Here is a 26,697-nt window from a genome sequence, read left to right as displayed (position 1 = left end):
ATTAAAACCCGTCTGCCGAATCATTCATGGTGGAGATATTAGTACATTGTTAATGTCATTTCATTTATTTAAAGAGCTTGATCATTAGGGTAAATCATTAAGTATGTTATTGATTGTGTGTGCTTTATATATTACAAGTTATATTTCTAAGCTATTTAGTTAGGTAATCATCGTAAGGCCTTCTACCCAAAATTACCTCTCTCATTCCAGCTGACCATTAGAGTAAGTCTGACGTTTAATAATGAAATACGCGATTGGATAGGCAAAAAATGTCTTCTTCCGGAGTGATAATCTCGGTGTCATATATTTGTATCACCCATCATAAAAGTATCCTGTAAAACAATTTCCAAATACTGACAGCTTTGATCCTTGGTTTTGATATACTGGTAGTAACCAAAGGATATATATAGATTTGTAATGATGAATATCAATATCAATTCTGCATACAGGGATTCCGACCAACAGTCCATATATATATAGTATAGTCACACAGGGATTTGACACGAATTCCCGACCAACAGTCCATATATATATATATATATATAGTATAGTCACACAGGGATTTGACACGAATTCCCGACCAACAGTCCATATATATGTATGTATAGTATAGTCACACAGGGATTTGACACGAATTCCCGACCAACAGTCCATATATATGTATAGTATCGTCACACAGGGATTTGACACGAATTCCCGACCAACAGTCCATATATATATAGTATAGTCACACAGGGATTTGACACGAATTCCCGGCCAACAGTCCATATATATGTATAGTATAGTAACACAGGGATTTGACACGAATTCCCGACCAACAGTCTATATATATGTATAGTATAGTCACACAGGGATTTGACACGAATTCCCGACTAACAGTCTATATATATATATATATATGTATAGTATAGTAACACAGGGATTTGACACGAATTCCCGACCAACAGTCCATATATATGTATATATATATATATAGAGAGAGAGAGAGAGAGAGAGAGAGAGAGAGAGAGAGAGAGAGAGAGAGAGAGAGAGAGAGAGAGAGAGAGAGAGGGAGACAGAGAGAGGGAGGGAGAGAGAGAGAGAGAAGGGGGGAGAGAGAGAGAGAACACTGTATATACGATACACAAAGTTTTCTCATTTTAAATTATATATATGTCTTTAATGTGTACTTTGTGTATTTTCCTTCCTGTTCAGTATTTTTCTTGTTATAAATACTTGATGGAGAGAGTGTTTCCTGTTTCATGTAATTTCACAAATGTGAATACTGGGGGTGGGGCCCAGAGGAGGACATCACATGTTTCATGAGGTGTCAGTATATACAAATGAATGAGAGGGGCAGTAGTAATCCTCTACGATACAGTCTCCCTTGGTTTCCTGGGGATCCTACCCGTTATGTATGATATTGTGTAGGTTTCTGATGGTTAGGAGTTGTCTCCCTTCGACCTTTCTGTTTACCGTTTATATTATGTCTAAGTAGTCATTTTTTCTTAGGAATTCTACGAGCAGTATATGCACTAGTATTTCACGTGACATTAAAACCTGGTTGGTGGATGTATATTGGATATTTATTCTTTTGAATTCGGCAATCAGATCTTTTCTTTCATGATCGAATTTATTGCAATATAGAAAAATGTGGTCTATTGTCTCTTCTGTTCTATAATTCGTACAGTCTGGTGACATATCTGTAACCATTATAGTACTGTTATGTTTTTAATTTTATGGTTCCTAATCTGAGTCTTGTGATGATAATATCTTCTACTTTATTTCTTCTTAAAGCTTTTGATATAGTATTTGGTTTCTCTATAATTTGCCTTAGGTTGTTGGATCTTTCCAATTTTCCAGCTTCCTGACAATTTATTATGGATTTGTTAATTGATAATAGAATTTACTTCTGTCGTAGATAGTTTCATCTTATACTCTATTGTGTTTTACTGAAGAGCTTTTTTGGCTAGATCATCAGCTTTTTCATTTCCAGGTATATCAACATATGATGGTACAAACTAAAAATTTACCACAATCCACTGTTGTTTGAAGTTTTTAACTAGATTCAATGCTGAGTTAATTACCTTAATTCTTACGCTTTTTCTAGTCTGTATTAATTGTAATGGAGAAATACTAACTGTAAGAATTACCACTCTGTATGTGGACTTTTTAATGTTAGTAAGTTTAAGTGGTAATTCTATAGCAATGATTTAACTGGTATAAACGGAGCACTGATCGGTCAGTCTGAGTGATAATGCGATGTTGTTTTCTCCGGAATAAATACCTAACCCTACGCTGTTCGTTTCTGGATTTTTTTATCCGTCAGTATAATATTTGATATGATCTTTGTCGTTCTCATCAATAATAGAGAATGCAACTGCCCTTGTTTCTGCTGGATTTTCAGTTTTGTTGGTTTTGTCTAAAATTTCAGAGCTAATTTCCGGAGTGTCTAGTTTCCAGGGCGGAGTAGGTTTTGGAATATTTTTTTCAATTTTAACTTGGTCTAACTTGTGATCGACGAGAAGTTGGTTTGTTACATGGTTATATGATGGTATATTGTGTTCGTTTTAGTTTATATTTATAATTGATGTTCTTGGATCGTTCTACTATAACATTAGGTGGAAATATAGGTCCTAGAGATTGAGTTGCAGTCCGGTATTTTGATATAATTTTTTCTCTCCTAAGTTTTAATGGTATTTCACCAGTTTCCACATGTACACTTTTGATTCGTGTGTTTTTTTATTGCGCCTGTTGCTATGCTAAGTGCTTTGTATTGTATCATATCTAGTGTTTTTAGGTGTTATCTGAGGCCGAGTTATAAATTTGGTATCTATAATCTATTTTTGACATAATTAATACACTGTATATCTTAAAAAGGTTTATTTTCTTTGTGCCCTAGTCTGTTTCCAGAAACATAAATCAATTAGAACTCGTTTACAATTGTCTTTGATGTTATCTATAACGGATACCCAGGTTAATTTTTGATCAAATATCATTCTTAGATATCATGTTTTTTAAACAAATTTATCCTTCGGTTGCCTAAGTAAAGCTATCCAACCTGGGTACTGCCTACAGGTGTTATGTAACACCTGGTCAGGTGTAATCAGTTAATTTGATACCTGTACAGGTACTCGTGGTATATATAGATTGTATTATCATCAACGTCTCAACTCATTTACACATAAAATGTACAATATACATAAAAAAGTACGTTGGTCAAACAGAATTAAATGAATCACACAGTAATGAATTGTTTGAGACAGAATAAAAATGGCTGTTATGAAAATTTGAATGCATGTTGAGACATACAGCTTCATCAAACGAACATAAAACTTTACGGGTTTACAACTTAAAATCGAAGTACTGAAAGTACGTATTGAAAAATATTCAAAAATAACCGCTAAGCTATATTACTTTCCCCATACTCCTACACTTTGGAATGCAAAAATTACTAAAATAAGAGAACCAGGGGCTATTTTCCTTAATTTTAAGCCATTTCAAATAACAAAATAAACACAACCATATATTTATCGCCAACAAGCCAAATGATGAATAGCTCTATGATGAAGTTGACTAAATAAAACCCATAGCGGGAAATACTTGTCCTTTGAGATATATACAGAGTTACTGTTCTTGGCGAGTGAACAGTTTCTTGTGCATGAAAGCCCGAGTTTGTTGAGTTTTCCGTCCGTTGTTCGCTATCGATGAACAATTAACTCTATTACTTTTGGCGAATTATAGATGAAGTATTCATGAAAATGTACAATTAATTTCTAATTTAAAAGCAAACGGAATTTCGCCGTCAAAAAAGGTTATCGTGAAGTCAGGAGATAGTCCGTGACTGTATACCGAAAGTACGCCTTTCAGGGGTTCCCCTGGTTTCGCGTTTATAATTTTTCTTTTTCTCAGCCAATCGCATATTACTTTTAAAATGACGTAGGACGATTATCCATCATCTTATTATACCAACCAATTAAATCGCTTTAATAAAGCAAATGTCGTCATTTCGATCTAATTTAGAGTCGGGAAATTCCAACAAAGGGAATTTCTTACCCCCGGTATTTGTCACGACAAATCCAGAGCTTCGCATGCTAAAATATGAGTTTTGAATAATTTCTTGATATAAAAACAGTACACTTACTTCACAATAAACGAGAAAGAACTTACGAATAACTTGAAACTGTTGTTATATACTTGCTTTATAGTGGGTGATATGTAGATAATACTGTGGTATGGGAGATAATCCAATCAGCTTTTTCTAATTCCGGACTCCGTCCGTATTTTTCTATTATTATATAATCTGATCCGGTTCACGGATATGTTTTTGAGAGAGGAATAAAAACATGGCTGAATTATACGATGTCTCTTCTTGTTGCACCAACCAATATCTACGACATGGTGGAGAATCCGGGTACCTCTTACATTTAATGATGATCCCAACGTCAAATTCAGATGTTTGTATGATAATTTGAAACATGTTCTATTGTTTTGAACTGATAATTTGGATGTGCTTTCTGTGTGACTTGTTGTTCGTCTGAAAACCATGCCGTTTTTTGGCGGGAAACGATGGATTCAGAATCAGAAGATAGTACCATTTTATATTCCGACGATGGAATTTTATCTCAAACATTCATGAAAGAAAACCAGTTGACTGAATCGGAGTGCTGTAATTTACGACGTCCACCTCATTATTATCCTAATATACAAACTAACTTGTCAAAAATGGACATATCCAAGTGCAGAAAATTTTCTGGGCTATCTTACGAAAATGGCGCCAAGTTTATTCGAGAGTTCGAGTCTTACGCACATTTATATTCACTGGCAGGAGATCCACTTTATGAGGATGATAAAAGAGTAGCAGTATTCCATCTCTTACTACAGGGACCAGCTCGGGCATGGTTCATTTCAAAAACCCTCAAAGACAAATCTTGGAAGGAGGTAAAGGAAAGTTTTGAAGAGGAGTATATGAACTTTAATTCTTCAAGTCCATTGTTGTTACTTTTCTTTTTTTTTCTTTCAGAATATTTTATTGTCATGGTGGTATTGACAGTAGGAATTGGGCAACAGGCAGAGCCTATGAAAGCCCTCTCCTTACAGTGCATAAACAAGTATACAGACACATCAATCAAAATTAGAGATAACAGATAATAATAATATTAGGAATAAGAATGTAGAAGATAGATTCAAATGGATGATTATATAACCGAAATGCAAAATAGGCATCACCATCGTTTGTATTATTGAGTACCAGAACAGTAACATAAACTAAAAAATACAAATTAGGTATCACAAGATATTACAAGACTGGGTCAAAATATGTCCATTTGTGGTGGGACAGGCTGCAGGTTCAAACAGTCCATTTGCACATAATCCTGAGCTGAGTCCCTAAAATGGACAGGCGGACCCACACTTGAGACATCAAATACAAATGAGAGATAGAAAAGATAGAAGTATAGAATGGGATGTACATTTGCTAAAATAGGCGACCAGTGTCAGTTATGAATCTCTGAACTGTTGTTACTTGAGACTAACAATTTCAACAGAATGAAACTATCACCTCAGGACCCCCTTGAAGACTTTTATGCTAGATTATCTGAAAAGGGAGAGAGAATTGGGAAGACAGATATTGAAGTTCTGGCCAGGTTTATTGAAGCTCTTCCAGAAAGACTGGCATTTTTCGTCAGAGCTGGCCACCCAATCGACAGACATATGGCCCTGCAGTCTGCCAAGATGGGGGAAGTATATGGATACAGAGAGATTCATCCCTCAATGTCACAAGTATCATGTTCTATGGAATCAAGCTCGGGACCAGCCACAGATGATCAGCATATTCAAGATCTGTTATCGCGGGTTGACAAATTGACTGAGTTAGTAACAAATATGTGTTCCAGTGACCGAGGTAGGAGTCGTGAAGATATCACATCTCACTTTCGCGAACGCGCACCGGACAGACGTGAACCTGTACCTGACCCTGTGTGTTACAATTGTCGCGGGAAAGGCCACAAACAATATTCGTGTAATTGGTCAGGACAGAGTTTGGCATGTCCTGACACGATTTGTCAGCTATGCAGTCAGAATGGACACACTGCCGCATCGTGCTCCCATTTAAAAAACTTGGTACCCCCGGGGAATCTGAGGCACAACTCGCCGGGTCCAACATTTCAGGTGCCACCATATTTCCCACATAAAGACAGATTCCAGCAGTTCAGACTTTGATTCATTATCTTTGAGTAATGGTAACAAGGAACAATTTGAAAAGAACTCAAATTTTATGTATATGCCAGTGAGATTTGAAACTGTTGATGTTGCTGCTCTTATAGATAGTGGTTGTCAGATTAATGTTATGTCATCTAGTTTGTTTAGTTCACTACCAGATAGATGTAAATCTCCAATAAGTTTGGAACCTTGTACAAAAATTGTTCTGCCTAATAAGCAAGTTGTACATGTTGAGGGTAGGGCTACATTGATTATGAAGTCACCACAAGGAAAACACCATGTTGATGTTTATATTATCACAGCAATTATCTTGCTGAACACAAGCATGTTTTAGATTTTGACAATTTTTCATATTTTTCCAGGAAAAACAACATTATATGTTCTCGAAGGTGTGTTATAGCCCCAAACAGTGAATGTCGCCTATGGGCTACATTTTCTAAATCTATGCATGGTGTACAGGGTTTATGTACAGGTAATATGAAAATGGCAAAAAGTGGTTTGTTAATAGCCAGGAGTGTTGTAAATGTAAACCAAAAGGGAAATGTACCTGTACAGATTTTAAATCCTACCAGTAACTATGTTACAATTGCTCGAGGGAAAGTACTTGGTCAGTTTCATGTTTTAAACTTGAACAATGATGAAGTTTTGACAGATCATAGTCTTTCTGTACAGAATGTAAATATTACAAATTATGTTGATCAATGTGTAAGAGATGAAGAGTCAGACAAGGTGCATTTTTCTGTGTTTGACAAAAATTGTTCAACTTTTGACTCTGTGAAAGTGAATTCAAATGATACTAAATGTCACAATTTTGAAGATGTTGTCAAATGTTGCCCAAATGATGCCAATGTTGTCTTTCATTCAAGTGATACTTCTAACAGTCATTTACTTGATACTGATGTTGTTCATGCTAAGGGGTGTCAAAATGTGGTGAATGTTAAACATTTTCCCCCAGAACAAACCAATGTACATATTTTTCCTGATAATACTAAGGGTTGCAAGACTGATGCCCAGTGTTGTCCTGGTCATGCATGTTCAGCCTCTGGTACAGACAGAGATATTTTGAAATGTAGTCGTATATGTCATGATAACCCATCAGTAAGCTCAGATAATTCAGATGTACATAATGAATGTGATGTAAGCCAGAGGTGCCCTGGAAAAGTTTTGAGCTCAGGTTTAAAGGGGAGTAACTCTGTTGTCAGAAAGTTTGAATCTTATTTTGATATTTCATCAAAGTTGTCAGAACAGGAAAGGTTAAAGCTGTTAGAACTTTTGACTAAACACAAAGATGTATTTGTTACCCCTGAAAGCCCAGCACTAGGATTTACCAGTTTAGCCCAACATAAAATTATGTTGAAGTCAAACGCTGTACCAAAAGCCCAGAAACCATAAAAATTGTCACCAGATAAGCGCGAGGTACTTCGGCACCAATTAGATGAGCTTTTATCTCAAGGTATAATTACGCCTGTGTCGGAAAAGGAAGATTTGCCTATCACGAGCCCTATTGTGTTAGTGTCAAAGCGATGTAAAGATTCGTCAAAGCTTTACGATACTTCGCGTGACAAAAGTCTCGCTCAGTACAGATTTTGTTGTGACTTTTGACATTTAAATGCTCAAACCCAACATTTTCACTATACAATTCCTAACCTTCAGTGAAATAATTCCAAATTTCATTACTTCAATAGACTTGTCATCCGGGTTTTTCCAAATGGGTATCGAACCCGAGTCCCAGCGTTATACAGCGTTTAACACCTGCTTCGGAACGTATAAGTTTCAATGCAAGCCTATGGGGTTATCAACGGCTCCTAATACATTCCAGCTTCTCATGGATAAGGTGTTGCATGGATTAACATTTCACGCTTGTTTGTGTTATTTGGATGACGTGTTGATATTTGAACAACACCTTTCTGACCTTGACGAGGTTTTCGAGCGGTTAGGTAAAGCTGGATTAAAGCTTGGACCAAGAAAGTGTTCGTTCGCGCAACAATCGTGTATTTACCTCGGTCATTTGATATCCAAAGACGGAATCCGTCCTCTGCCTGATCGTGTTACCGCTGTTAAGGATTTCCCTAAGCCATCAACGTTAAATGAACTCAAACGTTTTCTTGGCCTGGTGAATTGGTTTAGGAAGTATATTCCCAATTATGCATCGGTTGCAGAGCCATTACTTCTGCTGATGAAAAAGAATCGGGCTTTCTTATGGATGGTTGAACAGGATACCGCTTTCAATAAATTGAAAGACCTTCTTGCCATTTTCGATGTTCTCGCATTTCCACGGTATGACTTACCTTTTCACCTAGGAGTTGACACGTCATCTAAAGGCATAGGCTATATGCTCTATCAAATTCACCCTGAATCTGAAACAAACATTGACAAGAAATGGCTCTACCTGGTGTTCATAAAGTTGTCCGTGTTGGATCTAGATCTCTCAATAAAGACCAGTCATCTTATGGGCCAACCAAACTTGAACTTTTGGGAGTTGTCACAAGTATTGTAGATTGTGCAGACTACTTACGTGGACGCAGCTTTATTGTGGAATGTGACCACCAAGCTCTGAAGCCTCTATTTCAGAAGAAGTTCTCTGGGGCATTATATGAACGGTGGATGTCAATACTGCAGCAATTTAGCTTTGAAATAAGATACAAACCTGCGACCGAGATGGTTGTAGAGGATGCTCTTAGCAGATGTCGGACAAGTCCTGATGATCTATTTGCTAGCCCTGCTGAAGACGACCCTTACTTTCCCTACACCAAGGATGTACCTTGTAAGATCACTTTACCTAAAGGACATGATCTCCAAGATTTCCTTAAGCCAGAGGATTGTGACCCTCATACTAAAGTGGTACAAAACATTGATGTCTTTAGACCTATTCAGATACCTTGTTATGATGACGGATATGACGCTGATACGGATGATGCAGAGATAACCAAGAAACATGTACTGCACCGTAAAGGTCATCGGTCATCAGAAGCTTCGTCAAACCAACGGCTCGTGGAAAAGAAAGCAGATCCTACAGCATTACCTGACTCATCTTCACATTGTTGTGCAGACCAAACTAAAGAACATTCTGATTCTATGGAGACTAGTGTAGCCCTAAACGGGAGTAACTCTTGTACTACTGATGACAGTGAATTTATTGTGTTAGAGACAGTGACTAATGGAGAGTTGCTTGAATCTACTGATCTTAGAAAGTCTTGTGATATGTCATCTACATCTGTTCCTACAGACTTTCCAATTGTTCCTCATGTCTGTTTGAACAATCCAGAATACTTACCTGCTGATGAACCTCACCTATCAAATGTCAGACATGAAACGGCCAGTGACTCAGATATTGACATTTTGGATGATATTCCTACTGTAGAGTCTACTGATGGAGATTTGTCTCAGCCAATTCCCCAGTTGGATCTACTAGAAAAGACTGATTTTTCAAAGGAAATTATTGCATTGTTACAGAAAAATGATGAAGTCTTTAAGGATGTGTATGCGTATCTTTTGGACGGCAGGTTACCTACATCTCAAAAACGGTCTAGAGCCATATTAGTTCAAGCATCAGATTTCATTCTAGTGGAAAATCTCTTATTTCACTCGCGGATCACCAAATCTAAGCGTAGAAAACTCTTGCGCCAGTATTAGTTGGTGTTGCCAAAAGCAATGCTACGAACAATATTAGAGCTCTATCACGATTCTCCTACGGGTGGTCACGGTGGTATAGAACAAACATTAGATCTCATACGTGTGAATTACTATTTCACTAAAATGGCCAAGATTGTTGGGGATTATATTCGCTCTTGTCATTGCTGTCAAACTCGCAAAATGACCAAGATTCCTACGCGCGCTCCTATCACCTATTTCAAAACACCTTCGGCACCCTTTGAAGTGTGGCAAGTTGACATGTACGGACCTCTCCCTACGTCGGCGAAGGGAAACTCGTATTTGTTAACCGCGGTGGATTTGTTCACTCGATATTTGTTCGTATTGACGATTCCCAACAAGGATATGTTGACAGTTAGCCAATGTCTTTTTGAACTTTTTACTCAGTTTGGTGTATGTGACTCTTTGATTAGTGATCAAGGAACAGAATTCATGTCAAAGTGTACTGCTGAAGTTTGTCGACTTCTTGCCATTTCTCAGCAATTTACACCATCTTTTGTACATCATTGCTTGGGATCCTGTGAACGCCTACATCGTACTCTAGCGGAACGAATGACACCTTTTATCACACAAGGGAAAAGTTGAGAAGATATAATATCCGCTATTGTATTTGCCATGAACAATTCCGTGAATAGCAGTACTAAATATTCACCATTTGAGTTAATGTATGGTCAGAGGCCAAAATTCCCGCTCTCCAACATAGCTGATACTGACTTCGCAGGTCTTCCTCCGGATTGCCACTCTTACATACAACAGCACATTCAACGCTTACAGACTATTAGAACAGAAATGTATGATGCTGTCCAAAAAGCCCGAACAAACATGAAAGAGCGTGTGAATCAGAAAGCTAACTCTTTGGACCTTGTTGCTGGTGATTATGTCTATATGTCAAGTCAACCTACAGGAAAGGGTCGTAAACTAATGCCCAAATTCACAGGACCCTATATCGTTCACAAGGTGCTTAGTCCACACATGATCTCGTTGAAGAGCAAGGAATCTGGGAAGCTTTTATCTAAACCTGTGCACATAGATCGGCTTAAAATGGCGTATGTTCGTGCCCCAAACCCCACAAACTTCTTCATTGACAAAGTGATTACGTCAAAACTTACTGTTTCCAGTGACAATAACACTATTAGAGACTTGCGATATGAGGTATCTACCAAAATAGATGCTCAGACTTCTGCATTCGAGCATACAACAGAATCAGAACTAGTACATTCTGATGTCTTCGGTAAATATACGGAAATAGATTCTGCAGTTGGATGTGTTGAGATAGAGTCTGCTCAATCTGATGTGTTTTCTAGAACTACTGAGTTAGACTCATCTACTGGTCGCGATATTGACAATGAGTCTAATATAGACATTCCACAGCCAGAACTTGTGCCAAACTTACTTGTATCCACTCGTCCAGCTCGTAAGGCTCGTAAACCCATACGTTTTCGTGATACTAGTCATATGAACCCAGAAACTCTCTTTACCTCTGGTTCCACAAGTGATAGCCATGTTCACAAAATAAAACGGGTATTAGCACAGAGGAAAGATGGCCGCAATACTTTATATCTTGTACACCTTGTAGGAGAACCTGCCCAGAATGCTTTGTGGCTCTCTTCCAAGTGTCTCGACGCCAAAGCAAAGAAGCATGTCCAGCAGAAACCACCTCCTCTCATACTATAGGTAAATGATGGTGCTGTTATTAGGATAGTGATCACTCAGTTTTATAGGAACATTGCAATGAACTATAACATTAAGAACTTTGCTATAACAAAATGATTTACAGATATATTCACAATGTATTTTTCACTATTGATGTTAGCAATATACCGTTAAAGTGTATTGTAAATTGATTAATTCATCATACTGCTAGAATTTTCGATCAATTTACGTTATCAAATGTTAATATGGAAAACCAATTCCAGTAATGTAAATATTGTTCTTGAAGATTTACTGTTCAAGTGTTTACAGTTTAAAAAGCTCTGTTTGCTGTTTCTTGATATTTTGATAATACTGGTATTTTGAATTTTTGTCTAACATAGATGATGGTTTTTCAATGCAATGCCAGTTGTTTGACTTTTTGAGAATGAGATGCCACTTTTGCTAATTATATGATGTTTACCAGAATGCAAGGCAAATAGTTCTTATTTACTACCAAATGGTTTTGAAATGGCATACATGTATGTATACATCCTTTTTTGCTACTAGTCTAATCATGATATAAGTTTGACACTATGTTTTAATGTAACCATAATGAATATACTCAAACTATCCCTTGTGTATCTTGTTTTAGAGCACATTTACTTATTGAGAGTTGGGTTCTCCGAGTAAAGTATAGGTTCATTGTTCATATTCAACCAATGTCATATCTTCATGAGTATTATTATGAGTACACGATATTATGTAGCATTATCTTTGGATTGTCTTAATTAGTACAAAATACAGTAATGTCGCCACAATTATAACCATGGACTTAATTGCATCATATGTTTATTGCGATATCCATTTATTTTGATTTATGATCGATTGTATATATGTTCATTGTAATCCCACAGTATTTCTCCAGTCACCCACCATAAAATTGTTCATAACTTCCAATTTTAAAAGTCCAGGGGGGATGTTATATACGTGCTTTATAGTGGGTGATATGTAGATAATACTGTGGTAAGGGAGATAATCCAATCAGCTTTTTCTAATTCCGGACTCCGTCCGTATTTTTCTATTATTATATAATCTGATCCGGTTCACGGATATGTTTTTGAGAGAGGAATAAAAACATGACTGAATTATACGATGTCTCTTCTTGTTGCACCAACCAATATCTACGACACTGTGTCTCCGTCCGGGCGACGAATTCGGCTTGAGCGGGCTCCTATCACGCTTAGCGTTGTAGTCCAGAACGTCAACTCAATACCGCTTCAAGTTCGCGGGAGTGTTAATATTTCACGATATGTTGAAATCCCCAAGATGTTATAATTACTATCCTATCAATATGAGGATTAAGACAAATCGAAAGGACTTTATACCTACTTCTCTATTTTGAATGTATTGCAAAGTAATAGCTTACTTATTATAATTATATTTTTAGTTGAGGAAAGTAGATAAGGTGTACACAGCATTTCAGATAGATAAAAGTGTAAATTAAATGTATCTACATGTCTATCTTCCTTGAAGTATCAAGGTTAGATTTTTCTTCCAGTAATTATATCTATAAAGACATAGTTCTATGACATTAAACTAGACTTCCATATACAAAATTTACAATATTTTCACTATAGCTACTACTATTTCTGATCTCCAATGCATTAGGTAATGTCACCATGACACGCAAAATGAACAAATATGTTATGGAAATATTTCGTTCTAGTTAATTGATAATTATAAACATGAATATTTTGGTTTTTTATACGCGCTTTGTTTGCAGGAATATTTTCATTTCAAGGAACTTTGATACACATTAACAAACCTTGACAAATCAGCACAATCAACCTTCATCAAATAAAACTAAAAGACAAAAAATGTAAGTTATAACAAAGTCAACATCATGATCAGTACACTATTAAAATATATATCATTCATAAATCATGAGCACCAAATTTACCATATCTACGAAGCGCAAACTTTTATCTACAAAAACTTGAAAAAGTGTCATGGCGGTGGGTGTGAAAAACCTGAAAAAATGTCATATCGGCGGGTATGCGCGTGGGACGAACAGTCCAATTTTGTGACGTCTAATGAGGTAAAGTAATGTTATATATTAAGACAATCTTGCCACAACGACAAGGATTAAAGCAAAATTGATGTTCTGTTTGTAAGTTTTGTTTGTTTATAAGTGCTGTTAGTTAATAATTCAAACCAAGCCCCCAGACTAGCTTCTTATCATAGCGCCAACTCGCACGTACAGTGTTCTGTATGCTTACGTCATGTCGAGAAGGATTCATAAGCCGCCATACAGTAAATACGCTGTAAATCAAGTCATGCAGTTACAATAAACTTTGAAGATACAAGAAATCATTTTTTGCTTACTTACGGCAGAGACGTATCTCTGCTTACGGTTAATATGGTTGTTTTCTAGGAATATTCACAGCAGGCGATAAGAAAGCACAGGTCGGGGATGTCCGTGAGCAAATTCCGTAAAATATATTGTTCAAAATTTATCAATAGTTCAACCACACTGTGCTCCTTTTTTTAAATATATAGTAATCGTATTGTTATTAAAAAATAAACTGATTGTGGATGCTTTTAAAAGATCGCGGCATTATTTACGCAGAAAATTGCCGCTAGAGGGCTCTAACTCTTTTCGATATTTCAACCAATGAGAAGGCCATGATCGGTAAATTTTGTCTGAAAGGCCGTCGCAATAGGCTGTACGTACTGAGTACGTTTAGCCTAAAAATGAATCGAAGATTTATTAAACAAGAACTTGAAATCATGACTAATTCCACCATTACTCACTTGATTAAATATTGTCAAACACAGAGTTATCACATATATAATTAATAGATCTATGTACAACAAAGTCAAATAACATATTAAGAATCTACTTACTTATATGTGACCAACTGACTGACCAACAACCCAAGTATAAATAGCAACTGTGAAAAACATATAAAGTTAAAGTAGATCTCAAGGGAGGGGGCGGGGACAAATACTATGGGAGAGGGGTAGGGGGGTACTTTTCTGATGGGCAAAAAAGTATCCCGGATGTTTATATGATGGGTGGGAAAGTATCCGGGTACTTTTATGATAGGGGATATAACTATGATTGACACCGACACACAAACAAATAGAGGCTGTAATGTATAGTTACCCCACGCTTCCATACCGTCTACACAGGGTCACACATCAAAGGTACAAATCTGCCACCAGGAGTCGTGCATGATTGAACTGGTCCAAATTTAAGGTTACTGGAATGGTAAGGTGCTGACAGACCAGTTATGTACCTTTCAGTCATGAACAGCACCGAAAACCTTAATAAACAAGCAGTTGAATCGATTGATTCCATGTGATTTACAACATTATACAATAAAGGATTAGCAGTGTAGACTTGTAGTAGCTATTTCTGTAGGTTGTAAAAGAAAGAGCACTTTTGATTGGTTGTTTGAAAGAAGGCATTTCATTAGATGGGTAGTCGTATAAATAGAGGTTCCACTAGACGAAAAGCTTCCACGTCGCCAGAGAATCGACGTAGGTCGATTGGATTCCGCCCGGCGACGGGCGGAATCACGGAGACGAAAAACTGCCAACAACAACAACGACGAAAAGCTCTCTCTCTCTCTCGGATGCTGACAGGCGTAGAGGATCTCTAGCTGAAAATAAAAAATAACAGTGACCAAGCTGAAAAAGTTTGGGCCTAGCTGAATAAGTTAGGGCTCCACTGTAATCCTTTAAAATCAGAACCAATAATTCTTACACGTCTTATACAGTGAACAAAGTCACGGGAGATCACAGTACAGGGTAATGTGTAGTTGATCAGGTACAGTGACAGGGTACCGAGGCACAGGTTTTGCCGAGACACAGTGTATAGCTGACTTGGTCCAAGTGGTTGAGGCAAAAGGTGACGCAATCATTGCACGTGTGTCGCGGTGAAGGCTGACGTGGTCAAAGTGTGTCACGGTCAAGTTTGTACAGTCACGGGTGTTGTGGTAAAGGTTAATTATTTACTACCGACACAGGGTGGCGGGTATATATGTGATATAGTGTTTTAGTTGGTATTGAGACTCTATACATGTCAGTGTTAAGGTGAAATAAATGTTAGTTATCTACCGGGTGTAGTTTAGAGTATAGTTATTGAATTCGTATAGTTTATATCAATATTTGAGTCAGGTAGACAGGCCAGTATTTTGTATATATATTGTGGGCATTTTATTATTTGTTAAACAGTTACTGGGTCCAAGATAGAACTTGGTAACGAACTGACAGTACGCATCCGTTACACAGTCAACGGAACATTCTCAGATGCCGGGAATTTTATGCTGGCGATATTGCCATTGTTTACGGGTGTTATTTTTATTTTTCACAGACCAATCCACACAGAAAGGGTAATTAGAGCAAATCAGTTGAAAAAATGTAAATAAATTAGTAGCAAACGAATTGAAAGTTTTATTGGGATTAAATAAACAAGCAATACATGTATACTTATCTCTGGGTAACATGACACTAAGAATTACAGTGATGAGTTAACACAACATGTTCATTCACACAACAATTAAATTTCCCTCAACATACTCAACTTTATCCAAACCATGGTGGGTAACACAAGCATGGCGGAATGTGATGACTTTTAAAGTTGTAGGTTTTACAGAATATCATTAACTCTTTCATCTACATGTATTGTATCAATTAGTTCCACACAGCACGCTTAATCGGCATATTTTTCCGATACGGTTTGGATCAGTATACAGATTGTCGGGTTTGAGTGATCTTTAAGGTTTTAAATGACATAGAATTCAACATGTATTATGTACTTGTGTGTAGTGTCTGGGTTCCTTCCTTGTCTGCCCTGATTGGGTAATTTAAGCGGATGTGTATTGATCTGTCAGTGGTTATGCTAGCAGCAAACAATAAAAACTTTAGCAGTGCTTCAATAATGTCAATCACTATATTTAGCCATGTATACAAAACTAAATATACACATACATATTTTACTTCACTCTGTGTACATCAAAAGCGATGGCAGAAGTTTGTGTCTCGCGGCTGGAAGGACGAACAGAAACTTCTGATAGGGTTATCCCGGGGGTAGAAGGTGTCGTGGGGCAGTTGTCGGGTACAGACCAAACGGTCGTAGCCGCGATCGACTTTGGTACCACCTATTCCGGGTACGCTTACACATACCGGCGAGAGTATGAGAAGTCAGCCGGGTCTCGAGAAATAGTCATCAACAGGTGGTCTCCCAAAACGGGGGCCCATCTCTCGGCCAAGGCCCCTACCACCGTACTGTTTGACCCTGAGATGACCTTTCACTCATTCGGGTACGAGGCTGAGGAGAAATATGCGGACCTAATACAGGAGAAACAACATCAAGACTGGCACTGCTTCAGGAGGTTCAAAATGAAGCTACACGACAAAATGGTAACGTTGTGATTGAATCGATATAAATGCATAAAATGTTCCACATAGAAGTCATTCGGGGTGAAATAAGACGGGATAGTTTATTACTTATAGTGTTTCTTAATCTTGCAAATTCTATTCCGAAAAAATGGCCATTTTGTTTTTATTCAAAGAACCAAAACTTATCTAAGGTAAGAAGCTTTAAACAAAGTTTATGTATTATCATCTTTACAGGTACAACTACTGGTTTACAGAACAACACATGTAAACATTGACTGTTTGACACCTCAGACGATTTTAACGGATTGTCGCTATTTTGTCAATTTATCAACAAAAATATTACTACATGTAGGTAGTCGGGTCCTGGAAATACCGGCGAAATTCCACTATATGTTATTGTATAATAAAAAAATGAATTTCAGAAAAAAAGTCCCTCTTTTTACTGCATATGGAGTGGTCATAGCGGGACATTCTACCACTCGACTGAATGGAAATTCAAACCAGCTAGTGAGGCACCCTGTACTCTCAATTTCTATATACTCCTTCACTCACACAGTCTTCGACCCGGAAGACAACAACAATACGGATTCGATATCCCGAAGGAGGCATCTCTGTCTCCTATAGCTTCTAGCTTTGGAGTGGTCATGACATAAAATCTGTGATAGGAAAACGTAATACACTGCCACCGCTGGGGTTCGAACAGAGACACTTTGGTCCCTAGCCGGACAAATGTACAACAAACCTCTACACTCAGTTTTCATGTCTTTCAGACTCTGAAGCGCAAGCTCAAGATCGAGGACGAGGCTGGTCGAACGTTCCCTGCTAAAACAGTGTACACAGAGAGCATAAGATACCTTTATAAGAAAGTGTTGGCTTCTATCGAGACTCGCACTTCAAAGAAAGGCAAGGAAACGATTGACTGGGTGCTTACTATCCCCGCTATCTGGACTGAACCTGCCAAACAGTTTATGCGCGAAGCAGCAGTTGCGGTAAGTTGAACATCACTAAAATGTAGTTCATTTGCCTTAGCTCCACAAAGCGTGACATTTTTTGTTTTCTTTAATTTATAGAGAAGATATTTTAGGTCAATTTACTAGCTGTACTCTGCGAAATGGCAGAAATAGCGATTTTCAAATAAGTTCCCTTATCTATTAACCATTTGGTTACCATAACCATAAAAACCGACGAAACCCTATCTGTGGCGTTTAGGTGCCAGCCCGATGTTTGTACTAGAATATCATTAGTCAAATATCCCTGATGATAATACAAGTACGAGGCATTGTTTCATTTTTAAGAATAATCAAAATTTGAATATTAGATAACTTTTTTCAATAGGCTGGAATACCTACAGCTAATCTTCAGATAGCCTTGGAGCCAGAAGCGGCCGCAGTCTACTGTCGCTCCCTCCCGGACGGTACACTGGTCGACTCGCATGACCGCGGGTTGAAGGACGCCTTCAAGCCAGGGGGATGCTACATGATCGCTGACCTTGGAGGTAGATTGTACATCTGTAATGTATGGACACGGACTTAGATAAAGTTATTAGTCCGTGATTTGGATAAAGTTTTCCCATCTGATACGTTTTCGTTTCCGTAGAAGCTGCTAATTCACACACTGTATTATTGATGATATGCTATCGTAATTTTTTTATCATTTGATTCCTAATTCCGATTAAACCAGATGAGAATATATGTTTTTTATGAAGGTGGAACAGTGGATACGACAGTACATGAAGTGGCTTGGGACGGACGATTGATGGAGGTTCGTCAAGCGTCTGGCGGACCCTGGGGAGGCACTTCTGTCGACGATACCTTCTACGATTTCATTGTTGAAAAATTTGGCAAAGATTTCATCCACCAATTCAGAACTGCTAGAGCTTCAGATTGGATGATGCTAACGACAGAATTTGAAGCACAAAAACGAAAACTGAGTTGTGACCAAACTTCAAAAATTAACATTCAGATACCGCCTCGACTTATCGCTGAGAGTAGATCGGCAGTCAAGAGTCAACCAACTGATGATAAGATCATCATCGACAACAATGACTTAGAGAATTTTTTCAGCCCTTCCACTGACGATATAGTGACTCATATCCGATCTATTCTATCAGAAGTGAGTAAAGTAGATCTTATTATACTGGTTGGTGGATTTGCTACCTCCCGTTATGTTAGTCGGGCCATTCAAAATGCTCTTCCGGAAAAGCGAGTCTTGGTTCCACTTCAGGCGGAAGTGGCTGTCCTATTTGGCGCTGTGTTGTTTGGATTTGAACCTTTGATCATTTGTGCTCGGGTTTGCAAACATACATACGGAATTGGCAGTTTTGAGGTGTTTCGAGAGGGTGAACATCGGCAAGACTACAAAGTAATGGTGGATGGCAGACCGCATTGTGACAACGTATTTGGTATAATCGTATCGAAAGGCGAGAGGCTGAGTTCTTCTGAGTTACGTTCGCATGCATACTCTTCCACACATCACGGGGATCACAGGCGAAGCACCACTATGGTCGTTCCCGTGTTCGCTTCTACCGATATCCATCCTGAATACACAACAGAGGACTCGTGTGTGGAGCTCGGCTGTATCAGCATCGAACCTCCGACAGACGGTTGGCCAGTGGAGGTACACTATACAATAGAAATGTTTTTCGGACATACCGAATTTGCTGTCACAGTGAAAGACGATTTCACTGGACAAACTTACAAGTCTCATTTTGACTTTTTAAAGTGACAAAAGTGAGCCAATTGACTCACCGAGAGGCTAACATAGGAATCAGTATATCTTTCATTGGATATTTTCATAATGTTTAAGATATCTAGAAAGCAGCACATATATTTGACAATGCGATACGTGCGAGGTCCAGTTTTCAATGTATTCACTGCGTGTTTCTACCTTCGAAATTTCTAATAAATATCCGTGATTTTTTCTACATTTCTGAACTTAAACACTTAAATGTTATGATAATTGTTACTTTAAAACTATCAAATTTAGCAACGTTTTCTAGTCTTCCAGTTGTTAAGGATGCACACGTGATGAGTTGATGTTGTGAGGAGTTGCGTGACTAGAGAACTAAAATGCCAGGCAATGAAAACACCTATTAATGAATATCGTGTTATGGTCTGCCTCTCTTTACCAATGATCTTTGGCCGGTCGATTGAAATACATCGGATAAATACTTAATAATCGACAATGAAATTTACCTGCATGTACTTCTTTGGTAGATCATTAGCGTCAGAGAGCCACCACACTGCCCAAGTTTGAATGAAGTAAGTGTGGGACGTCGAGAACAATTTACATCAATCCTTTGGTTCAGATTTCAGTATTTAGAATCAACATAGTTTAAACATAACATTTCACTCTTTGTGCCCGATCAGGCAAGTTGACATCAATGCAATTATGTAATGAAGATACACCTTAACGCTTCGAAAACAATTAGAGGTGAGTTCAAGATAACTGTAGTGAGTTTGTATATAACCAGTGAGTTTGTATATAACTAGTGAGTTTGTATGTAACTAGTGAGTTTGTATGTAACCGTAGTGAGTTTGTATATAACTATAATGACTTTGTATATAACTGTAATTAGTTTGTGTGCAACTGTAATGAGTTTGTATATAACTAGTGAGTTTGTATGTAACTAGTGAGTGTGTGTAACTGTGATGAGTTTGTATATAACTAGTGAGTTTGTATATAACTAGTGAGTTTGTATGTAACTGTAATGAGTTTGTATGTAAATGTTATGAGTTTGTATGTAACTGTAGTGAGTTTGTATGTAACTGTAATGAGTTTGTATGTAACTGTAATGAGTTTGTATGTAACTGTAATGAGTTTGTATATAACTAGTGAGTTTGTATATAACTAGTGAGTTTGTATGTAATTGTAATGAGTTTGTATGTAACTGTAATGAGATTGTATGTAACTGTAGTGAGTTTGTATGTAACTGTAGTGAGTTTGTATGTAACTGTAATGAGTTTGTATGTAACTGTAGTGAGTTTGTATGTAACTGTAATGAGTTTGTATGTAACTGTAATGAGTTTGTATGTAAATAATGAGTTTGTATGTAACTGTAATGAGTTTGTATGTAACTGTAATGAGTTTGTATATAACTGTAATTAGTTTGTATGTAACTGTAATGAGTTTGTATATAACTAGTGAGTTTGTATGTAACTAGTGAGTTTGTATGTAATTGTAGTGAGTTTTTATGTAAATAATGAGTTTGTATGTAACTGTAATGAGTTTGTATGTAAATGTTATGAGTTTGTATGTAACTGTAGTGAGTTTGTATGTTCCTGTAATGAGTTTGTATATAACTGTAAGAACTTTGTAGGCATTAGTGATAAATTAGTAGATAATATGAAATAATTAGAACAGTAGGCCATGTAGATAGGGACACTGTAAAGAACCCTCACTGTGGACTAACATCGATTGACCGCTGATTAAGAAAGAGCGACGAAAGTGTCTCTTGAACTACGGGGTAACAGATACAACTAGTTCACCTGAACATTGATTAATCATTAGTAAAGGTAATTTATACATGATAAAAAATGATAAATGGATACAAAATTACTACAGTAAGATAAAAGAATCTGGTCCCCACGCCACACAAAAAAAAAACCAGAAATATGTTTAAAATGTTTTTCTGAACCAAAATATCGTGTACATTTGTACGTGTATCTCCATTCGCTGTGAAAGACAAGATTAATCCTATAATAGAGGACCACATCGAAATGTATAGAGAATACATGGTCAGCTTCTTAATAGAAAATATTTACTGAGCTGTATTTTGGCGAGGGCGAGCCTCAAACAAGCCAGTTTTGTCTTTCTGTCCCGAGCCAAAATGCAGATTATTTTTAAGACACTGACCATGTATTCTACTTATCCTGCAAACATCGACTGAGAAGCAGGCCATCACAACTTCAACAGTTTTGTTGTTCAATCTTTGTTTACCTGACGTTACGCTAAAACTCAGCCTGACGACTTACTCTAACATAATTGTTATCACTCCAAACTTCGATGGATGTGACAGCGATTTTAGGAATTTTCGTAAATAAACTTTTTTATTACGACATATTAATTTGCTTATTTCAACATTTTTCTTCTTAAACGTAATTTTTGAGTAAATTAATTAAGTATTTCTGTTGAATTAAGACAAAAATATATGTGACTGACGTATTCTGATAGTGGAAGCACCAGTTACACGATATTTTTTTCATCTGGCGGTCGCCACATAAATGACAGTTATGAGGGCAACACGAGGATAAATATGTGGACAAACGAGGATTAAACCAGCATTTGTTGAACTTTGGGCTAGTGGAAAGTAGAAAAACTAGGGGAGACAGCCATCCTGTGAAGACGAGTACTGTTAGGGGACTATGTAGAGAAGTAAATAAAGCTAGTTCGTCATTAATACAATGGCCATTTTGGTGAGTATTTCTTTGATATTTAGGACAACTTTTTTCTCCAATTTATGTACTGAAAATTACAAATTTTATTTTACATACTATGCGGTGTAGCGCATATCCCTATTCTTTTATTTCAACAATTTTTGATGGTCCTTAATTGTCGCCTTGCAAGTTTCAATGCCTTTCAATTAGGTATACAGAATCAACTATCAATCTTAATTAGGAAGAACAAAATAACACAGTATAATTCATCATTTAGTTGTATTGATAATGAAAGTTACTACAATGACTTATCGAATTTTAGCGATTTAACATATCATTAATTACAGCAGGGATATCTCTAGTTACTGGTTACAGATGGAACGTAGAATTACACGTCCCTGGTAACGGAGGGAAGGTAGAGTTACACGTCCCTTGTAATAGAGGGGAGGTAGAATTATACGTACCTTGTAACAGAGGGGAGGTAGAATTACACGTCCCTTGTAACAGAGGGGAGGTAGAATTACACGTCCCTTGTAACAGAGGGGAGGTAGAATTACACGTCCCCTGTAACAGAGGGAAGGTAGAATTACACGTCTCTTGTAACAGAGGGGAGGTAGAGTTACACGCCCCATGTAACAGAGGGGAGGTAGAATTACACGTCCCTTGTACCAGAGGGGAGGTAGAATTACACGTCCCTTTTAACAGAGGGGAGGTAGAGTTACACGTCCCTTGTAACAGAGGGGAAGTAGAATTACACGTCCCTGATTACAGAGGGGAGGTAGAATTACACGTATCTTGTAACAGAGGGGAGGTAGAATTACACGTCCCTTGTAACAGAGGGGAGGTAGAATTACACGTCCCTGATTACAGAGGGGAGGTAGAATTACACGTCCCTTGTAACAGAGGGGAGGTAGAATTACACGTCCCTGATTACAGAGGGGAGGTAGAATTACACGTACCTTGTAACAGAGGGGAGGTAGAATTACACGTCCCTTGTAACAGAGGGGAGGTAGAATTACACGTCCCTGATTACAGAGGGGAGGTAGAATTACACGTCCCTTGTAACAGAGGGGAGGTAGAATTACACGTCCCTGATTACAGAGGGGAGGTAGAATTACAGGTACCTTGTAACAGAGGGGAGGTAGAATTACACGTCCCTTGTAACAGAGGGGAGGTAGAATTACACGTCCCTGATTACAGAGGGGAGGTAGAATTACACGTCCCTTGTAACAGAGGGGAGGTAGAATTACACGTCCCTGATTACAGAGGGGAGGTAGAATTACACGTCCCTTGTAACAGAGGGGAGGAAGAGTTACACGTCCCTTTTAACAGAGGGGAGGTAGAGTTACACGTCCCTTGTAACAGAGGGAAGGTAGAATTACACGTCCCTTGTAACAGAGGGGAGGTAGAATTACACGTCCCTTTTAACAGAGGGGAGGAAGAGTTACACGTCCCTTGTAACAGAGGGGAGGTAGAATTACACGTTCCTTGTAACAGAGGGGAGGTAGAATTACACGTCCCTGGTTACATATCAAGATTATTTTGTAGTGAAAAACAGAGTTAACTCCCCTGAATTATTCAACTCGTAGAAAAGAAAAATGGCGTCGGTTTTGACTTGCTGCTGAAAAAGGAAGCTCGAAATCAAAGGTAAAGACGGGATCTCGGTGAGTTGTTACTCGTAAGTAATCTTATAATTGTAAAAACGAGTATTTAATAATGGTTGTGATTGAATGGAATGACATAATGTACCAGTAGACAATCAAAAGGCAGGCAGTGCTGCGTTGCACCGGTGTTACCGGTAAAATATACCAACTATCTTAGTGCAAGTTGAGCCGCGGGAACTCCTTCGTTCGGGAAAAATTGTATTTGGGTTAAATCAAATTAAGTCCATTTCAATGCATGTGCTGTGATATAACATATGGGTTATGCAATATGTATTGTGATTTAGGTGTTTATGTGCTAAATAGAAAGCATTTTATGTGTGAAACTGTTGGTAGTGGGGGGGTTCTGAACTAGTACTGTACTAGTACTGTAGCATGAAATATAGGCCAAATGTACAAATGTACATGTAGATTGAAAATAGTAAGGTATTTACTGTATACTGTACATGTATATATGCTTATACATCTCAAGCTAAAAATAGTTTTCTAATGCATTCACACTCTTCCACCCACAGGTTCCGAGTACATCTAAAGAGTAAATGTAAAATTTCATTTGTATATTGTAAAATCAATATTTTTTGCAGAGATTTGAACTTAGTTGAATTACCAAAGGCAAGAAAGAGCAGTTTGAAATCACAAGAGTGGAAAGCTGGATTGTATCCAGTGGAAATCCTGTCCAGTCCAGAAGATGGTTATGTCAAAGTTCATTTTACAGGTATGTTGTATGTAGTAAATACTATTGATAATTATTGCTTTCAGCATTTTGTTGACTTTTTTATTATTTATTTTTAACTGTATACATATAATATATGCATGCATAAACTTTCATCATTAGGTGTGTAACATTTAACACAGGCTGTTGAACAGTAACAGTTATGTTCTATAACTTAAAAACAAAGTACCAATGTTATACCATTAATTAAGAATCTTCAGGATTTTTTTTAACCCAAGTCTCCTTATATATATATATGCATAAATATGTGATCATTAACACTTTCGATACATGATTAATATTATATCATTATATATAGAAAAATCTGTATAATCAAATGTAATCTTTCAATTCCTCTAATCTTATGTCAGCCTTGTAAATACTAGCTGTTTCCTACCAACTCAGCTAGGGAGATCTTGTTAGCTCATTCGGTAAAGTGCAACACTAGTTAGCGAGAGCAGGGACATATAATACGTATACTCTGTTATATACGTCCCTGGTGAGAGGTCCCGAGTTCGACTCCTAGTGAGGCATTAAGAAAATTAATAATCTCTGTTACTCTTATGATAGTTTCTTCTGCTTTTTCTACTTCTTCTTCATCTTAAAATAATTATCAGGTATCAATGGTTCAATCATAGTAATACATTTTTGTTTGAAAACATTAATTTTAAAAACTACCTGGAGTAATACCTCCCTTGACAAAATAACACTATGGGATCATGTAACATGTAATTAAATGAAACACAAAACATTTTTCGAACAAAATGTTACAATGTACCTTCTCGTTTAACTCCCTGCCAGAAATTGTGGGTATAGGGGGTAAAGGGTAAAGCCTTGCCTATATCCTGTCCGGATTCAATTAAAGCACTTTTTTAAATTAGCAGCTTCATTCTTGAACGGATATTGGAGAGGTGGGAGGGGGAGAGGTGGGAGGTGGGGAAGAGAAAAAAAATTGATTGAAGTCACTTCAAGCTAATAATTCAATGTAAATGGTTTTTGCACACTAGATCAACAGGTGTATTTGATAAAATGCATTGTTGAAATTTGTTGTCATAGTTTATTTATGATGTAAAATCTTTATTGATAGGATGGAGTGCAAAGTACAACACTATCATCAAAGAGGCAGAACTTGAGACTAATGAATGTGAGGGGACACAGTCAATTGTGAATGTGGGTTCAATGATCAAGGACAGTCTGACAACAGGTTCAAGACTGGACAGCATTGTAAGGCTAAAAACTCCTATGGATGAAAGGGATTTTTCTTGTCTTCAAGAAAAGCTACACATGTTAAAAAAAACAAAAACAAAAACTGTGTACAGCTTAAGGTCACGCTTCGACTTGAACTCTAATTTTGGGAAACATTGGGATTTTAGGATACTTAATAAGGAAGGAGATTGTGTTTATATTAAAACAGCAACAGTTAAGATTTATCATAAATCTCTAAGAGAATCCAAAGAATTTGTTGTCCGAAAGACTGGTGGTCAGCTCAGGATTGAAGAATCATTTCGGCCAAGGGGCAAACAAGTCATAGTTAGTTTTGTGAAGTGCACTGGCAACTACAGAATGTTACCAAATTTGATGGATGACCCTCTCTTGTAATGCCAAAGTTAACATTTAAAAAATGATCATCATTTCTAGAGAAGAACTTTTTAATATACTATTGAAAAACTATTGGAATAAACCATTAAATATACCAACTGTTAAAGAAATATCAACAGCTATTGAAAGCATCTGTACATTGAAATTTCTCCCAGATGAACAAAGTTTGAAATGTTTACGTGCTGAACTTTTTAGGCTTAAACAAAATGGTTTACAAGCAAAAGTGAAGGGTGGGTCACAATTTAGAAAGTTTAAAGAACAATTAAAACATTCCAAATATAGTTGGGACGTCAAAGTTGATAGAGAAGAAACTCAGTTTTTAGTTGATAAAATAAAGGCTGATACTGAAAAAGATCTAAGGGATAAAGAAAAAGAAAACAAAGAGTTGAGGGAAAAGTTATGTAATTTAAGTGCAGTAATTGGTACTCCTGAAGTGAAACCTATAAAGCGGAAAGCATTT

General features: G+C 37.3%; 2 protein-coding genes across 2 annotated transcripts; both read left to right on the top strand.

Annotated features, from left to right (window-relative positions):
- Nucleotides 1-16,512: 16,512 nt before the first annotated feature.
- LOC132551051 (heat shock 70 kDa protein 12B-like) lies at nt 16,513-19,614 on the top strand. The gene is made up of 4 exons (XM_060215151.1): nt 16,513-16,911; nt 17,661-17,879; nt 18,226-18,385; nt 18,596-19,614. Exons 1-4 carry the CDS (start codon nt 16,513-16,515, stop codon nt 19,612-19,614), a joined length of 1,797 nt encoding a protein of 598 aa, XP_060071134.1.
- Nucleotides 19,615-20,285: 671 nt separating this feature from the next.
- On the top strand, nt 20,286-26,383 carry LOC132551050 (uncharacterized). Its single transcript, XM_060215150.1, has 4 exons — nt 20,286-20,322; nt 23,855-23,912; nt 24,511-24,641; nt 25,726-26,383. The coding sequence occupies exons 1-4, from the start codon at nt 20,286-20,288 to the stop codon at nt 26,235-26,237; spliced, it is 738 nt and encodes a 245-aa protein (XP_060071133.1). The 3' UTR covers nt 26,238-26,383.
- Nucleotides 26,384-26,697: the final 314 nt, after the last annotated feature.

Source organism: Ylistrum balloti, unplaced genomic scaffold (genome assembly GCF_031769215.1).
Source record: "Ylistrum balloti isolate Yb309-2 unplaced genomic scaffold, AGI_CSIRO_Ybal_v1 Utg370170, whole genome shotgun sequence".
NCBI lineage: Eukaryota > Metazoa > Mollusca > Bivalvia > Pectinida > Pectinidae > Ylistrum > Ylistrum balloti.
Note: the sequence above shows the minus strand (reverse complement) of the source record. Positions and strands in the feature narration are given on the sequence as shown.

What these genes read in the sequence shown, in the direction of transcription:
- LOC132551051 (XM_060215151.1), top strand. Translation starts at nt 16,513, where the DNA reads ATGGCAGAAGTTTGTGTCTCGCGGCTGGAAGGACGAACAGAAACTTCT. An exon ending in TGCGCGAAGCAGCAGTTGCG is followed by an intron (nt 17,880 to 18,225) that starts GTAAGTTGAACA and finishes TTTTTTCAATAG; the next exon opens with GCTGGAATACCTACAGCTAA. An exon ending in CATGATCGCTGACCTTGGAG is followed by an intron (nt 18,386 to 18,595) that starts GTAGATTGTACA and finishes TTTTTTATGAAG; the next exon opens with GTGGAACAGTGGATACGACA.
- LOC132551050 (XM_060215150.1), top strand. Translation starts at nt 20,286, where the DNA reads ATGAAGATACACCTTAACGCTTCGAAAACAATTAGAG. An exon ending in AAGGAAGCTCGAAATCAAAG is followed by an intron (nt 23,913 to 24,510) that starts GTAAAGACGGGA and finishes TATTTTTTGCAG; the next exon opens with AGATTTGAACTTAGTTGAAT. An exon ending in TGTCAAAGTTCATTTTACAG is followed by an intron (nt 24,642 to 25,725) that starts GTATGTTGTATG and finishes CTTTATTGATAG; the next exon opens with GATGGAGTGCAAAGTACAAC.